Source organism: Terrapene carolina, unplaced genomic scaffold, assembly GCF_002925995.2.
Source record: "Terrapene carolina triunguis isolate 2854851 unplaced genomic scaffold, T_m_triunguis-2.0 Scaffold93, whole genome shotgun sequence".
NCBI lineage: Eukaryota > Metazoa > Chordata > Testudines > Emydidae > Terrapene > Terrapene triunguis.
The window spans coordinates 15,217,062-15,234,944 of NW_020664444.1; the positions used below are offsets into that span (position 1 = coordinate 15,217,062).

At 39.7% G+C, this 17,883-nt stretch overlaps 1 protein-coding gene across 1 annotated transcript in view; it reads right to left on the minus strand.

Moving 5' to 3' along the window:
- Positions 1-17,883, minus strand: part of LOC112112514 (radial spoke head 10 homolog B2-like) — a 42,065-nt gene that overhangs the window by 18,122 nt on the left and 6,060 nt on the right. Inside the window, exons 6-18 of the mRNA XM_026650791.2 lie at positions 15,624-15,709; positions 14,369-14,489; positions 12,582-12,757; positions 11,655-11,797; positions 10,116-10,237; positions 9,064-9,253; positions 8,077-8,188; positions 6,835-6,914; positions 6,580-6,728; positions 5,476-5,583; positions 3,962-4,138; positions 2,439-2,570; positions 322-394 (exon numbers count right to left, since the gene is read on the minus strand). Of these exons, the coding sequence (XP_026506576.1) occupies positions 322-394; positions 2,439-2,570; positions 3,962-4,138; positions 5,476-5,583; positions 6,580-6,728; positions 6,835-6,914; positions 8,077-8,188; positions 9,064-9,253; positions 10,116-10,237; positions 11,655-11,797; positions 12,582-12,757; positions 14,369-14,489; positions 15,624-15,709 (1,669 nt within the window). The remainder of the gene's footprint in view (positions 1-321; positions 395-2,438; positions 2,571-3,961; positions 4,139-5,475; positions 5,584-6,579; positions 6,729-6,834; positions 6,915-8,076; positions 8,189-9,063; positions 9,254-10,115; positions 10,238-11,654; positions 11,798-12,581; positions 12,758-14,368; positions 14,490-15,623; positions 15,710-17,883) is intronic.

Sequence of the window (17,883 nt, forward strand, 5' to 3'; positions counted from 1 at the left end):
ACTTCTGAAAGGTTCAATAAGGAGGGATAGGATTCTAAAACCATAACTGTATGTAGTGTGAAAAGGAGCTTGGAAATTCAAGCTTGTCCTCCTGATTGAAATGGTACAAATGTGTGAAATTAAATGTTAGATTAAAGGATTTAAACCCTGCTTTAAATGTAAAACTGAATGCAGCCTTCACTCCATAATAAAATACACCCCACTATACAAAGTCTAAGATACATTTTTAATTAACTTGGGGGCAGGGGGGTCTTGTGAGATGCATATTCTCTTTCCCCCACTACCGGTAATAGATGCTAACAGCTATTCTGTAGTACTCACCTCTCTCTTTTTCAGTGGATTTAAAAGTCTGTCTGGAAGTTCTGTATTCTACTGCAGAGTCCTTGGATTTAAGCTTGTGTTGGAATGAAAACAGAAATCACAAATATAATCTTTGAATTTCTACATTTTTCTTGCACATGTTTCCATCCACAAAGCATTTTGGAATAGCAGCAGCTACTACATTAAGGCACAGGAAGCCCTCAGTACTGCCAATTCTGCAATCTTGCCTGCTGTAGTCAATATTTAATAATACTTGGAAGTATACATGTAGTGTTTTACATTTTCAAAGTCTTGTACAAATATTAGCTAATCAAACCTAACAATATCCCTGTAATATCTTACAAGGAAATATGATTATACCTGTTTTACAGAGGGGGAAACAGACAGGGGATTAAGGCCCCAATCCTGAAATTGGCTCCATGTGGGCACACCCCAGTGGCCATAGGAGTCCCGCTTAAATTGCAGGGATGTGTCTGTGCTGAGCCAATTACCAGATCAGGGCTTAAGTGACTTGTCCAAGGCCACACAGTAAAACAGTGGCAGAGCTATGACTAGACCACAGAAGTACCTGATTTCCAGCTCTATCCTCAGTGCACTAGACCATGCTACCTACCAAAGCAGCCATCTACAGTAGCTTTTTAATAGGCTTTTTAGCTGGATCTTCTTGAACAACAGGCTCACAGAAGATGGCTGCCATGTTCCTTAGAGCCTTGTTGAAAATAGAGGTCCTGTCCTTACACGTGTCCTTCTGAGGTAACTGTTTGATACCATTAGTTGTCCTGTCCTGCTGAAGTAAAAAATGAATCTCCTCTACTGATTATATTACTTAGTAGGAGAAACTGCTGTCTTCAGAAACTCTTTACAAGTGCAGCTAAAGAAAGAGAGAGATTAATGGAGGATGTGAAGAAAAATAAAGTGACAGAGAAACTATGATCTTCCAAATTTCATATTATGCAGCTTTTGTCTTGCAGCCTTACATTATTGTCCTCCCCTCTAACAAGCAACTGTACAATGGCAATGAGGAGTTCCACGTCTATTGTCTCTCAGTGAGCCTCTATGAAGTTTAGTCTGCTCACTAAATGCCAGAGCTGCTTACTAAATGCCAAACATATCCTAGGATCCGAGAGTCAAGTGGAAATTTTCCCACCTCATAATATGTGGGGGGAGGGGTATTATTATTACTAAAACTCATTCATACATCTTTACATCAACAGTAATAAAAATTCTGCAAGCCAAATTCTGCCCCCAGTTACAGCAGTGCAACCACATTGGAGACACAGTTTTGTGCAGTAAAAACAGAGTTGCAGAGGTTTTCTGTGGGCAGAATTTGACTCTGCCATTTTGGAAAGTAGTTTTGGAATTCCTTCTTTGAGAGAATGAATATAGTCCTGCTTGTGCACCTTTATTAACTCTGTAGTGTTAACAGGAGGAAAGAATAGTAAAAGCTTATTTTTTAATCATTAAATAAGCAGCTGAGACCCAAAATATACACAGGAAACAGATGTGGTGAGTAAGAAGGTCCCATTTTCAGAAATTAAACATTGAAAATGTAATATGTGCTATCAGAAATACCAACAAATTAAAATTGGGGTGATCTTACTTGATGCCTCCAAGTCTCTTTGACCAGTTCCCAGCTCCCTGCGTGCAACTAAATCTAAAGCTTGGCTCCCCAGTGCCCACTAGTCCCAGCTATAACTTCTGTGCCCCATGAAGGTTTATCTATAATTTAACTCTTCAATGCTTTCTTCCTGCTTTAGTTATTAATTATGTCATCAGCTGCCCTAGAGGAGACAGTATTCTAAACACAGGTCTTTGGAGGTAGTAATGGAAGCAAACATTTACATTTGTTAAACAAAATATATCTATTTTAGATCTACACATGCATGCAGGCACACACATAGATTCTATTCTATTAACAACAGATGAAATCCTGGCCCCATTAAAGTAAAGGGCAAACTCACTTTGACGTCAATGGGGCCAGATTTTCTTCAAATGTGTTTTAGATCCCAAACTACATACAAGTTAAAAAAAAAAAAAAAAAAAAGAGTCAAGCCTGTCTGCCCCCTGCCTGAAAAAGCAAAAATGATGGTCCTTTTAAGAGCACCTGTTTTACCGACCTCAGGTTTCTTTATTCTATTATCAGGTGACTGTGCTAGCTTGCTTGAAGACCTTGTAGTAATGTAGTAGTGATTTGTCTCAGAGGGTTCATGGCTTACCTCAGCACTGGTCATACTTCTGCTATGAATGGACTAATACAAAATAAACACAAAAGAGATGGTGTTTTCAGCATAATCCAGTACAGTTTTGAAAATGGTATTGTAACTTTATCATGTTAGAAATCAAACTCAAGCATGCAATTACATTAGCAAATGGTTTACACCCTCTGAAGCTAGAAATAGCTATGCCAACAAAGCATCAAAATGGCTAATGGAAGCAATAAACATTCTGTGCATCTAATGTAGCTATTGGGTTTGGGTATTACATACAGTGAAACCCAGGGGTGCTGGAACAATTTGTATAGTGGGGGTGCTGAGAGCCACTGAACCAAACTGTAAACCCTGTATATAATGGAATCCACTTCAAACCAGGGGGTGCGGCAGCCCCCCCAGCACCCGTAGTTCCGGCACCTATGGTGGAACCCTATTCTAGTGAAGTAATTTTTCACAACACTCTCTAAAAATGTTATTGTGGATTCCATATTCATTGTCTCCCACTAATTTCCAGGTAGAAGTTGCTCACTTTGCAAGTAAAGAGATTTTTTTTTTTCTAACTGACAGCATTGCAAATTCAGCCTAAGATCTGAGAATCAAGCTGGGTTCCTTCCGTATTATGCATCATTACTAGTAATAAAAGATTCTACAGACCAAATTATGCCCTCTACCAAATTCTATAAACCAAATTATGCCCAGCTACCCCAGGCCATCTCCACTGCTGACAGTGTTTTTGCACAGGTATCACTGAAAGCATCATTTGATCTGTAGAATCTTTAACTGTTTTTTTAAAAAACTATCTAGCTGTCTGTGAAACACTGAGACTCATTGAAAATAGATAATGTTTTCACCCCTCAGCCAAAAGGCCGAGAAGCAATATCTACAATGCCATTTTTACAGGGTCACTTTTTAGAACAGAGCTGCACTTTACAGAAGATAGGCACTTGTCTCTTATGTGAGCTTCACTCTCCAACAATGTCCACCCATTTGTGAGCTTCCCATACAAATATCTGTGCCTTTTTCCATGCTGCCAATTACGCCCTCTCTGAACTGATCTGAAAGGCCACTTTCCTCTGCCAAAATACTTATAGGAAATCAGCCAATTAATAGTGGCTTAAGGGGCAGATGGGCTGCACATAAATTCTGCATATATATAAAGTATCAGGAAAAAAGTGTAAGTGTATATAAAAATTGTATACATTTGCTTGGATCCCTTTCCTCCCAGCCTTTGTGTGTCACTTATTTTCTTGAACTGTAATCTCCTTGGGGCAAGGACTATATGTTTGCATGGAACAGAGGGATCTAATTCATACATGTTTGCATGGAACCCAGAACTATTTGGTCCATTAATGAGACCTCGGCTCTAGATGGGTACTGTAATATAAATATTAAATTATAACATAGCTTATGAAGTGCTACATCAATAGTACCTGAAATGAGGAGTATTCTGGGTGCTGCATAATATGCCGTGCCCCTTCTGTGTAATCTTCAGTTCTATAACCATTTCCTTCTTGATTTACAAGATCTACTTGCTGCTTAATCATATCATTGGTAACATATAACAGGGCGCAATCAAGGAGAGCTTCAAAGAATTCAAGAAAAACCAACTAGAGTAAAATAATAATAATAATAATAATAATTACTTCATCTCTGTAGAATCTCCTCTTTGAGGACTAAGCATCTGATCCAGCAAAGCATTTGAGCAGATGCTTAATTTTAAGCACATAAGCGGTCCCATTGACTTAAATTGGATTGTTCATGTGCACGATGCTTAAAGAGCTTACTGAATCAGGGCCTAATAATCAATAATGATCATGACCCTTCTTCTCTGTGGAAAACTGATCAGAACCAAAGTCCTATTACATTACTATATGCTATTATGACATTAGCAGGTAATATACAGTATTTCACATTGCATACAACTGAATGATAATATAGTATTGCATCATCCTCCTGGCTAAGTTTTTGCTACACTTGGCATTAAGGCTCAGGGATATTTCTCTATCTGGTGGACAAGGAAATGGTTATATTGTTGTCTGGAATGGACAGTGTTTTGTTGTATGCATTGTGCCTAGAGTCTACAGTAACGGGCATGTAATGGATTATTTAATAATAAAACAAACTACGTCCATCCAAGCCACCACAAACAGGTATTTATAACAAATTCAATAACGTAGATTACAATAGACTGCCGTTGGGTGAAAACTAATTCCTTAGGGACAAAATTCACCCACCCTGCACAACACTGGAGTGCAAAAAGGTTTCTACAGGGATTGAGGGGATGGAAGTCTCTACCTGCAGGCTGGCTGAGAGGCTGCAATAAAATTCCTCCACAGCCACTACTCCAGTCTGGTAGGCTGGAAGTGCAGGCACTGCTGCTTCACACCCCATGTTCAGGGTTCCTGGGCCAGCAGATCTGCACGATTGAGGATCTCACCACTCCGCTGATGATCCAGCCTAAAGGCTCCTAAGTAGCAAGAAGTGCAGAGACCTCCCAGTGCAGCCATTCCATCTGTGCATTCCTGTGCAATTCCCCCATGGAAAATAAGTGATGCAAAGAGTCCTGCACAACTATGCAATGTTGTACTCTCCGAACATATCCCAGACATCCAGTGTGCAGTCACAGGGCATAGAGAACACATTTGCAGTTAACTGTCCAGTAATAGGAAGGGCATGATAATGAGCAAACCATGGAACAATGAGAAGTATGTGGGATAAAATAACCCAGATGATATATGCTGAACAAAGGAATATCAAGATGGGACGCTTAATGATCAGCTCCATCTCTTCTGTATAAACAACACTATTTTTCTTCTCTTCTGGAAGGTATGATGGTACAATTCTACTTGCTGACATCTTCTAAAAATAATTGTAATTGATCCTGTAGCAATTAACTGCTGACGATTTGCATCATGAACTGTTATGTACTTTTTTCCTTACATACCTCATGCTGTAAATTGCTGTCATCTCCATCGCGTACAAAAGGATTGTCCTTTACCAGTATTTCCACAATTTTTGTAGCAGTTAATTGTTTGCTTAGCATATTTAAATCCTGTATGTCAAAAAGGTCAAAAGTTACTTGAGATATTTATAAATATGGACCTGATCTGGCTCCCTTGGAAGTCAATGTCAAAATTCCCCTTGATTTCAATGGAAGCAGGATTGGTCTCTCACAAAATAATTCATGCTATGTAGGATAAAATCAGGACCTCATTGTAGTCAATAGGAGTTTTGCCATTGACTTCAACAGAGCTAGTATTCACTTATATAGTATGTTAAACCCAAAGTTCAGGAAAGTTCATCAATTAACTATCCCCCTGGATCCTGCTGACTTAGATACACCCAACAGTTACCCATTTCTCTGTCTGCCAGTTTTATTTTTTTTTAATTCCACTCTGCATAAAAGAAGGGGTGAATCAGTAAGTGTTCCCCATAGGAATGCAGAGGAGTCTTGCAAGCAGGCAGCTGATTTCCAGAGGTGTAAGCAGGCTTGATTTTTAATCATTAAGGGCCTGATCCAAAATCTACTGATATCAATGGGAGACTTCAGTGTGATTTGGATCAGGCCCTAAATTCCAGGGCTTGGGAAATAATCCTGTGTCCACGATGCTTTACCATACTTCAAATTACATAAATACATCATTTAAAAATATTGTTTATTGAATGTTATTTTATTTCTGAATCTGTCAGCCTTGGACTTCTGCAGACATTAATTTTTAATCAGTAACAATTAGTATCTACCTTTAAAAAAGCGTTAGTGAAAATATTTAAATTGATTAAAAACATTAAATACTCAAAATAAGTCTAAGGCATAGAGGAATCAAAGAATTTGGAATTGGATCCTCCATACAGTTAAGCATGTGAGCAACTTTATTCTTGTGAACCATACCTTTGAGGCCAATAGGATAATTTATGTGAATACAGTTACTCAAGTTCTTAAGTGTTTTCAATAGTAGGCCCTTAGTGAAAAGAGTTTAAAAATGTCACTGTGAACTAGACAAATAAATTAGTACCTAAACACACAAATCAAAGTATATAAGATTATTACTTTCAACATCCAGAGGAAGTGTCTCATTTTCATTGTGGGTTCATAAGGAGGTATGGTGCTTGGTCTACAGTAAGCCCTGTATATCTCCCAGCATTTATCAATGTAATTAATTGCACAGACAGTTTGTTGTTGTTCACAGAATAAAATGCCTGTAGAAGTGAAGTGGGAAAATACAGAAGTTCAAATAAAACTTGTTTAATAAACTATTAACAGCAATTGATTCTGCTTAGCACAGAAAAGTGTTGCATTACTTACCTTGTATATGACAGGCATTGGGAATAATGTTCTTCATCATCATTTTTGAGAAACACTTAAACAGATATGGACCTTTATCTCTATAGATAAAACAAAGTTTTATATTACATCTTCCTTTTTTGCACAGCAGGTATTATGGATCATTGTTTGATTCACAAGTGCAACACTGGCTATTTATCCTGTAAAAGTTAGACTGTGGATTTTTCCTTGATAAATTCTTCAGTGAACTATGTTCTATCCCTAGGGCCTATTTGCAATGCTGTCACACTGTGAAGCTCCAGAAGATTTATTTATTTTCCTGAAGCCCAAAGCAATGGATGTATTTTATACAATTTACAGGCATATCGGATGGGATTTTCAAAAATGACTAAGTATCTTAGGAGCACAAGCCCAACTGAAAGTCAGTATTTTCTTTTTCCTCCCTTCCTCTGAACAGATTATCTACTATATTTTACATAAAACAATACAAATCAAATTTTATATAAATTACCCATTATAAACAGGACCGGCTCCAGGCACCAGCTTCTCAAGCAGGTGCTTGGGGCGGCCGTTCCGGACAGGGGCGGCAGTTCCAGGTGTTCGGCGGCAATTCGGCGGACGGTCCCTCACTCCGCCTGGGAGTGAAGGACCTCCCGCCGAATTGCCGCCGCAGATCGCGATCGCGGCTTTTTTTATTTCGCGTTTGGGTTTTGGCTGCTTGGGGCGGCCAAAACCCTGGAGCCGGCCCTGATTATAAAGTATTACTGACCAGCCAAAGGCACTCATATGTCAATGACATTCTGGAACTTATACTATATCTGTATGAAGCCTGTGCTCCACCACCCTTGGGAGTAAGAATTTTAAGGTAAGCTGGGAAATTTTTTTTATTTTATTTTTTGAGGGGAGGGTTGCATGGCAATGCCACAGACTGAAGCCAAATCACAAAGCCAGACTCCACTATTCAACTGAAACGGATGTATGCATGCCATGTACATTCCCTAAATAATTCAATACTAGTAAAAAAAAAGTCAGAAGAAGGAGGAGAGAACTTTCTCCTGAGATCTGAATCCAACCACTCACCCCAGGGAGCTGTGGACAGGGCATTAGCAGAGGAAGGAGAAAGAAAGAAGGAGCAGAAGAAAGGTCAGAAAAAGCAGAGGGGGCAGAGGAAGAATTCCGAGAATGGCTACCATCTAATAATTATAGAATAGTCAAACACTGAAACTCGGGGAACTCTCACTAAAAGTAAGTAAAAGCACTTACTTGTGCTCTTTGTGATAGATATGGACTGCTAGATGAATAAGGCAAGTCAAAAATGTTCTTAGCAGCAAAGTTTCATATGGAGAATGCACCTCCTCAGGTGTTGTTTTATCTTCTGAAACAAGAAGATAGAAGAAAAGAATCTCCATTAGCAATACTAGCTGAATCAGTTTGATCTACAAATAACAAAAAGCTTATCACCACATCTGCCAATAGGCCTCTCTCATCTTCCTATGATCTCCCACATTGATCCAACATTCACTAGAATAGACTAGAGGTACGACTACTTCCAAGTTAGCAAGCCAACAGGGCATCACCTACCTGGGTCATGAGGGTAGGGGAGAATTCAAAATGCCCCTGTAGTCTTGAGCAAATCACTCAGGACCTGGTCAGGCAAAGCCCCATTGATTTCTGCCTTTTCAGGAACCCTTCTTAGAGCTCCTCCCCATGGCACACGAGCATAGGGCAGGGAAAGCAAAGCTAGAGCTAACCCCTTGTGTAGCAAGGATCAGGTTGTGCCTCTGCAACTTGTCACAAAGACTCACAACAGCAACAGGTGAAGCTGACCGACTAACTGGCTATGCAGGAGAACAGTGACGCATACCATACACAAATTGGTGTCGAACACACAAAGTAAACAAACTGGGGGGAAAAAAAGAATTCTTTCCTCTTTAATCTCTTTCAGTTCTAGTCACCTGAAGTGTTACTTGTAACAATAATAAGGAATATAATTCAGACAGAAGTATGATTTTTAAAATAATGCTTTAAAACATTTTTGATGAGTGTTATTATTTTGTGCTTATTTTTGCTTGAGGATCCCAAAGCACATGAGTGATTCTTCTTATGCCCATTTCACAGAAAACAGGTTAATTGCCCATGGGCACTTAACAAGTCAGTCACAGTGTTGTGTATAGAACCCAATTCTCAGACTCCTAGTCCCCAACTCTGACTATCAGAAGCATATAATGGTTAATCTATAGGCATACAAACCATTCAGTATCCTGTCCATATCAGCAAGGGTTACATTGTAATGATGAAACCTGCAATCCTTCAGAAATCTCCAGAACTGGAGCTTAGTCATCAGGAAGGTGTTGTCAAGAGACTGATCACAGCCTAAGCTGCTGTAAAAACTGTAGATTCTTCTCAGTTCTGTAATATGTCTCAATACCGCATATTCTACCTACACAAAACAGTAAATGGCATGCCTTAGTTTTAATCTCATGACAAGTAGTAACCTCAGCTGATGTATTTACTAAATCCAGCCAGGGACAGTACTGCCAGAAGTTGTTAACGTAGGATTGTCCTTTGCTGTCCTATGAGAAAGGAGTTTGATCCTCTTAGTCCATTTCCCAGTGGAAAAGAATCCACATCCCAAAACCTACCACTGCTACCTCACTATCTGGCAACCTTTCTGGCAACTGCACCATAAAGACTACAAACTAGGTAGGCATGGAGCCTGAACTATCCTCTCGCCCCCACAGGTCAGGGACAAGAGACCTTGTCAGGGAATTGTGGGGAAACCTGCCCTGCTGTTGCCTGAACTGCACCAGTTTTGTGGACAGCTAAAGGACTGTGTGTTATTTGTATGTATTACAGAAGCCCCAATTAGGGACCAGGATCCCACTGTACAAACACAGAATAAAAGACAGTCCCTAGACAAGAATTTAATCTTCAAATTTGTCAATCTGACATAACTTGGCTGACCGTGTGGAGTTTCATGCTCCTTTGGTACCATTATGGAATGTTACCACAAAGGCCCCAACTTAACCTCTCCCATGTCCTGTAGGGGGATACTGAATGCCTTTTCAGTAAAGTTAATGTGACCTGTTTAAATTGCTTTTTATGGAACATTCAACAGCACAGAACATCACCCTTTTGGCACTGCTCTGTCCATTTGCTTCTGTTGGTTTTTATTGCCTTCAGACTTTCAGATCATAGCTTAGTACAAAGACTTGTATAGAACTCACAAATAAAATAAAGTAAATAATGTGAAACATATCAGCAACAAAACTGAAAAACGTCAGCAGTGTGCAGGCTCTTACCTGTTTCATTTCTTCCTGTCTGTCTTTCTCTGGAAACAAGTTCAGCAATGAAGATATGTCTAGTTCAATGTTTGATCCCAACACAGAGGTATTTCCTGGGCCATCAACTATTCTGATGGTTTCTACCAAGTAACAAAAGTAACAATTTATCTTTGGATAATAAAATAAAAATAAAATATGTACAAAGATAAAATAATATCCTCAATTATCTTGTTCCAAGTTCCATTGACTTAAAGAAGAGAAGAATAGTACCCCCAGTTGGTAAAATTTAACTGTTTAACATTATCTCAACATATTAAAGACACACATCCACCTTCCATAAGTCCAACAAAACATGTTAACATCATGTCTTGTTAAATTTCCATGTTGCAGTGTTTCCAAGTGCGTCTAGATGCATTAAGGATGTGGCTTGGATGAGAACTCACTCATTTTAAAGAGTCTTCCAAATGGAACAAAAAAGAAGCATGGAAGTAAAGAGGAATACGTAATTAAACAACATCTTTTCCTGGGTGTAAGGTGGGTGGAAGAAGTTGACCTTGTTAAAAAAAAAAATCTTTGTTAGGAAATCATATTTTAGAAAACTATTAAAAGGGAACTGTAAAATGTTATGAAAAACACAACTCTGTTTACACTCCCATATCACTGAGAGAATATAGGCATAAACTCAAAAAATACAAATTTATCTGAGGGGGATCCATACGTACACAGCTGCTGCCAAATCAGGACAGTGCAAAGATGAGCTTTAAATCACCTTTGCACACACATATCACTGACCTTTGCCCTATCCAGTTTGGCCACACCTCAGGATTTTTCTCCCCTAATCTTATGCATGTGCATTACATCATTCTCTGTCTAGGGCAGGCATTGCAAGGTCCAGAACAGAGTGAAAGCCTTAGGCCTGGTCTACGCTTAAAATTCTGGTGTACATGAAGTGTACTAAGTGCCATAGCTATGCTAAGCTCTTGTGTAGGCGCGGCTAAATCAATGGAAGAATGCTTCACTGACAGTTGAGGAGGTGGATTATCTACAGTAACAGAAAAACCCCTACCGGCCCTGTAGGAAGCATTTACATGACAGAGCTACAGCGCCATAGCTACAGCGCCATAGCTGTGCTGCTGAAATGACCATATAGTACAGACAAGCCTTACTTTTCTATTTCTGAACTGAGCAGCCTGCCAAGTAGCACTTTTATAGGAGGAATAATAACATAAGAGCTTTGCTTTTTCCTGTCACCACTGTCTGGGCTTGTGCAAAGGAACTTAGAGAAACTAAACCAACAGGAAATCAATTGCCATTTATGATATTAAATTTTAATTCTTTTATGAACACATTACGATTTAAAACTGCAATTTCCTGTGAAACCTTGCATTAGTAATTAAAATATCTCATTTATCTATCAATGAACCTTCGTAGGGAAATGTGTATGACTCTTCAGTGAACACAGAACAGTCTCACACAATAAATGTGTAATTTTTATAAAATGTGAACTATCTGACTAGAAAGTATCTACTTTCCCCACCATCGCTTCAAACTGCTCACCAGTGCCAAAGGGACTTTGTGTACGAATGCCACTCAGATCCTGCGTATTCATTGCATCCACTTGAAAAGCTGGGTACTCTGCTATTTGATCATTTATAAACTCCCCTTCATAAATACGCCCATTCTTGAAGACAAATCTCCCGGGGGGGGGGGGAAAGGGGGGGAAAGGAGGGGGGGGGGGGGAAGAGAGAGAGAGAGAGAGACTCTTTTGTTTCATTTTGATGTAAATGTACACATTTAGTAAAAGATCATTAGAAAATAAATATGTTTGCAAGCACTTGGATTTCCTTCTGATCTAAATCAGGTTTAAACTGCAATATATGAGACAGTGCAAAGTGAAGGATGATACTTATCTGCATGTGTAAAATACTTTGAGATCAACCAATGAAAATCTGCTGCTGTGCTATATAAGTGCTAAATGTTTTACTCTGAAACATCTGAGGAATAAGGATCTTTTCACTATGCTTAAAATTGTTTACAGCTTTTCAACATACTTTAACAGTCTGTCCCCATATCACCATAGCTGGAGATGGAAACAACCTATTAGCTAGAGTCCACCCCTGTGAGAAGGTGCATCAGACATTAAAAGTGACCTTAGCCAGAAGGCCAACAGAAGACAATGGCCATTTATCAGCCAAAAGGCTGATAATATCAGACACACCTATTACACTGAAAAGCTTTATGTTAAAATACATTTCACCATATACAAGCCATGTTCCTCCACTTGGAACTTATCCAGTGCCCAGTGAGGTCAGTGGAAGGGCTCCTATCAACTTCATTGGGCATGGACATCAATGTGTGCATTCCAATACACTAAGGAAAACATGGTTTTCCTTACAGCTACCTAGACATTTGCTATACAGAACAGACTGAGCCCTAATTGCATTTTGATCTCCCCACCCCCCCAATCACTTGTCGATACTCACAATGCCATGTTTTTTATTGCAAACCCATTCTCCATCATACATTGCTCCACTGGCATAGAAGAACCTTCCATGTCCATGACGATCCCCATTTACAAAATCCCCTACATATTCATTCCTCAAAGGATACTGAGACCCAGGTATTCTCTTCAGAAACCAGGAGTGGGTACCATACCCATGCTGAAAAAAAACAAGCCATTACAAGAACTTTCCAAAGAGCTACTATTGGTGCAGATCTAAATTCATACAAAGGAATGGAACTACCTAGACTTTGTTTTGTTTTAGGGTTACCGTTGCTAATTCAGTGAAATGGGCTTGATTTATCCCCAGGTTACCTTAGCTCCTCCCAGGTAACTCAGGACATAAAGTCCACCAGGAGGCATGGTAGCAGCACCTCAGGGGATGAACTAATTCAACACATCCTCCAGGCAGCCTTCACTGGCTGGTCTCCTATAGAAAATGGGCCACAGTTTAGAGATGTCATTCCCTGGTCTGTGCGCCCTGCCAAGCAACCAGGGCAGGGTCCCAGAACCAGTTCTTAGGAGAGCTGTGCTGCTCTGGAGGCCAAACTCTCTGCCCATTTTATGTGGGGGTGAAAAGGAAGCAGCTCACCCCCACGCTCACCCCAACAGAATGATGGGGGAAGACTTGGTGAGGGGAATCTAATGGAGTTTTACGCCAACCCCAGCCTGTTTCCATGGGTTCTTTCACAGGAGAGGACACTAGGGAGCTAGATCTTCAGGTCACCACTCAGACCAGGTGATATTTTCACTTTTAACTGTCTTAAAATACTGAATTTATATACTAAGCTATAAGAATTAACTAAGTGAGGTCTACATTAGCATAAATAAAATCAACTATACAAATGACCTGCATATGTAAACAGTTTCATTTTCACTGAAGTTTATATGAAATATAAAACCTGTTTCTATATAATTAACTGGGGAGTGGGGAGAAACATAATTGGGTAGACTGGCCCTGTAAGAGTTAGGCTCAGACCCACCTTGCCAGCTGCCTCCCCAACATAATAGGCTTTAAGACTAATAAAAGGGAGTCTACTCAGCTCAGTTCAGGAAGGGAGGGAGACCTGCAGGGAGTAAGAAGACTCCTGAAAGGGACCCAGGGTCAGGGGAAAGGACTTAGAAGGGGGAACTCCACATCAGCCAGATGGAGAGGCAGGAGCAGAAGTCTCCCAAGGAAGAGGTTTGAGGAAACATCAGGCAGCAGAAGCTGGGTTTTGGGAAAGAACAGTTGAGTCCAGCCTAAGGAAATGTAGAGTCAGGGAAAGAATTGTTTTGATTTAAATTGATACTTTAAACTATGATGTTGTTTTAATAAACCAGACCCCAAGAAGGGGTGTTATCTGACTTCTGAATGGCTGGGTCCAGTTTTAGGAAAGCCCAAGAAGGGGGAACTGAGGTAGTGGCACAATCCAGTGCTGGACTGGGTAAGCCCCCCCCCCACTTACACCAACCCTAAGCTTTCACTCTAAAGCCTCTTTCTAAATATCCTGCAGCCAAAAAGATTTAATTTTTATTATGGGAAGGATTTATATTTTCCTTTGGTTGGTGTGTAAAATTAAGTTACCTTTTCATAAAAACAAGTCAGCAGCATGGTTTAATATTAGACTTTTGCTAGTTATAACTAATAACATGAAAAGCAATTTATGAGTAACACACTCCTGTATCTACAATTAGCAGAATCATACTTAGCTTCTTTACTCCTGTATGAATCGATGCATCTAATCTTACCGGTGTAAGAGTCAGGTATTGAATTAAAGTGGTGTAGTACCTGTATGCCATTTATCCACTGTCCAGTATACTCCTCGTTAGTCGTCAGCCATCTCATCCGTCCTTCCCCATGGCGCACATTTTTTTCCCATTGACCTTCATAGATATTTCCAGATTTATAACTACAAGAAACCAAATGAATAAGGAAGTTAATTACTCAGCTATCATATACACTAACAAGGTACAATGGCAGTTAGGGGCCTAAATCCACCAATTTATAACAAGAGTTACATCTTATTGCTGGGAAAAAACAGTAATACTGGGATAGATTTTCAATGTTGATACTACTACATTCTGATTTTTCCTTTGTTTATGATTGCAATATATACTACCTAAAGGAAAACATTCCCAGTTGACTACACTTAATAATAAATATCAATTATAATATATCAAGACTCCAATAATTCAAAGGTCTCGGGGACATGCAAAACTTCAGAGCAACTGGCTTAGCAGACTTTGAAAACTGGGCTCAGCGTGTATCTTTTGAAGTCAAACTCCAACACACAAAAAACTAGGGACTGACATCCTGCTTTGTTGGCATGCCTTGAGAAAGCTAACCTGCTGTCTGTAACTGGAGAAGGTGTCCAGTAGGTTTAGAAGGCTGTGATCTGGATCAGCTAACAGAGTACAGATGTAAAAAATGTAAACATTGATAATTGGGGGTGTTGGTCAGCAATTTATCCACATCAGCATTTGTGTGGTGAAGTCTGATGTCAGTGCATGAAGACTTCACATTCTGTCAAACCTCAGAAGATATTACCAAAAATCTCAGTTATCCTAAAATTTGTCTGAGGACAGCATGCCATAAACAATCAACCAAAACACCTTCTCATGCACAATCCCACAAAAGAATTCATTTGTTTGTGAGGGGGGAATGAGGGATGTTGCCATGCAATCAAGAAGAATTCTTTTAAATAAATGTTTCAGTTTATTGCTGCCAGTCTTCAATTGTTTTATCTTTAGTTGTTTTCTTTGTAGGAATGAAGAAGAAAAAGGCTTACCCAAGTAAAAATTAAAGCCATATACTAGGCCTGGTATAGCCGTTTACTCCTGTGCAAAGAAGGGCAAGATAAATATAAAATTCTACCATTCTGAGTTGGTAGCATTTTCACCCTTTTGTATATCTCTGAATGACTACACAAACTGCAAGGCAGTAGAGAATCAGGCCCAGTACACGGAACAAAGGATTAGACTGTGTGTGCCAAATAAAAATAAATTAATTCTGAAGATGTGCTGAACAAACATGTTATACCTACCATCTTATCCCCCAGCCGTCTTTGATGTTGTTTACCCAGTCACCTTCATACCAGGAAGTACCTTCCCGATTATAATAAATGGTACCCTGAAACAAAGAGTATGATCGGTTTAATTAATCAATACCTAAATATTCACATAAATGTTTTCAGGTAACATTATATACCATGGACATAGACAAATGGGAACTTGGATGGACTTCAGCTCACCCCAAAATTTGAGGATTGGATTAAGAAAGAAAAAGCAGAGTTTGAAATAAGCAGCTTGTTTTTCCTCTCTTTATTAAAAGTGGACAAATTTAGTTTTGGTTCAAAACTACACAAAGTGATATTCAAGAGCTTTAATTTTCTTATTTTTTAATTCTAGCTCCCCCCCCCCCAATAAAAAGTTGTCATCACCCCTGTATATGCCAAATATACCAATTACCACTTGTATTCAAACATTCCCTCAGCAGTCGCTAAGAAAAAAACAGACTCAATTTATGTTAAAAGCAACTGAGAGTCTAAAATTTAAAAAAAATGATATCCTGTTATTTTCACCAACATTAGCTACATACTAAGAGAGACCAAGCATTTAGGTGTTCAAAAATGTTAAAAATTACATTTAGCCAAACAATGCTAAGTGGCCTCAAACCCTTTGGGAATGCTTTCACCAATCTATTCTATTCTATATAGGTTCTTATACTGCCCTTATCACCATAGTATGTGAACAGCTTTCAGTAATGCATCAAGTGATATGAATTACATTGGTTATGTGTTTGTTCTCTCCTCTTCTCCCCACCTGGAGAAGCATGTGCAGTGAAGTGTTTTGTTTTGGTAGGTTTTTGTTTTTTTGTTTTGTTTTTAACATGTGTTGCTATGATTTATGTTAAAGAAGGCAAGGTCAAAGAAACGCGTATACTTGGAGCGCAATGATGATCCTTAGTTCCTGGGGGAGTTCATTTCACAGCTACCAAGAAAGTTCTGTCTCCCACACAGACAAGCTCTACTCTTATTGCAAAGAGTTCCACTGTGCTAGAAGAGACCATGGCCTGCATCCCAGAGCTTTAGGCATTCTTTAAATATCCTGGGCCAAGGCCATGGAGCACCTTGAAGAGAAGGACCAAGACCTTGAATTTAATTCAAAATTCTGTGGAAAGCCAATGTAGAAAGTGGAGGACAGGTCTGATGTGCTTGCAGTGACCTATGTTGTGGAGGAGACACACTGTGCGGTTCTGCACTAGTTGGAGTTTCCTAGGTGCTGAAAACTTCATGCCCAGGTTTGTCACACTGCTGTAGTCCAGCCGAGAAGTGAGTAAGGTGTGAATAACTGAGGTCAGGTCATCATCTACCAGTATAGGATGGAGTCTCCTAGCCATTGGAGACGATAAATAGCATTACTTGCAGATGCAGCTATGTGAGAGTGCAGCATCAGCAAGTAATCCAAGAATATTCCTAGACTACAGACCAAATTGAGTATTTGTGGGTGTGTATCTTCAACCAAAGGAGATTACACCATGGCTGCAGGCTCTTCCAAATGCTTTCCTCTACCCACCAGCATCACTTGTCTTGCTTGAGTTCAGTTTCAGCTTGCTGTTCTTCATGAGTTGAAGGCCATCTTGGTGGTAGTGGTGTAGTTGTATGTGGTGAGGAATAGGTAGAGCTGTATGTCATCTAGATATTGCTGGCACTTGAGTTCCTGACATCTGACCATTTCACCTAGTGATTGCATGTAAATGTTGAAAAGGACTGTAGAGAGAGAAATGATCCTTCTGGGACTCCACAAGTGAGTGGACTAGTGGGTGGAGGTGCAGTTTCCCCATCAGTACAAAGTTTGAGTCCTCCAGGGAGAACTCAAACTATATCAGCACATTACCCTGGGCCCCTGCAACCTCTCTCAAGTGAGACAGCAGTACCTCATGGTCTGTTGACTGTTGCAGACAGGCCCAGAAGGATGAGAATGGACATCTGTCCTCTGACAGGAGGAGATCATTCATCAGTGCCACTAAAGCGGTTTGAGTTCCATGTCCTGGCCTGAATCCGCTATAGCTGTGAGTTAACTAAGTCTGGAAATGAGGCATGAATTTTTAACAGTGAGGGTAATTAACCAGTGGAACAATTTATCAGGGTTGGGGTGGATTCTACATCACTGGCAATTTTTAAGTCAAGGTTGCATGTTTTTCTAAAAGATCTGCTCTAGTTCAAACAGGAATTATTTCAATGAAGTTGTATGGCCCGTGTTATGCAGGAGGTCAGACTAAATGATCACTGTGGTCCCTTCTGA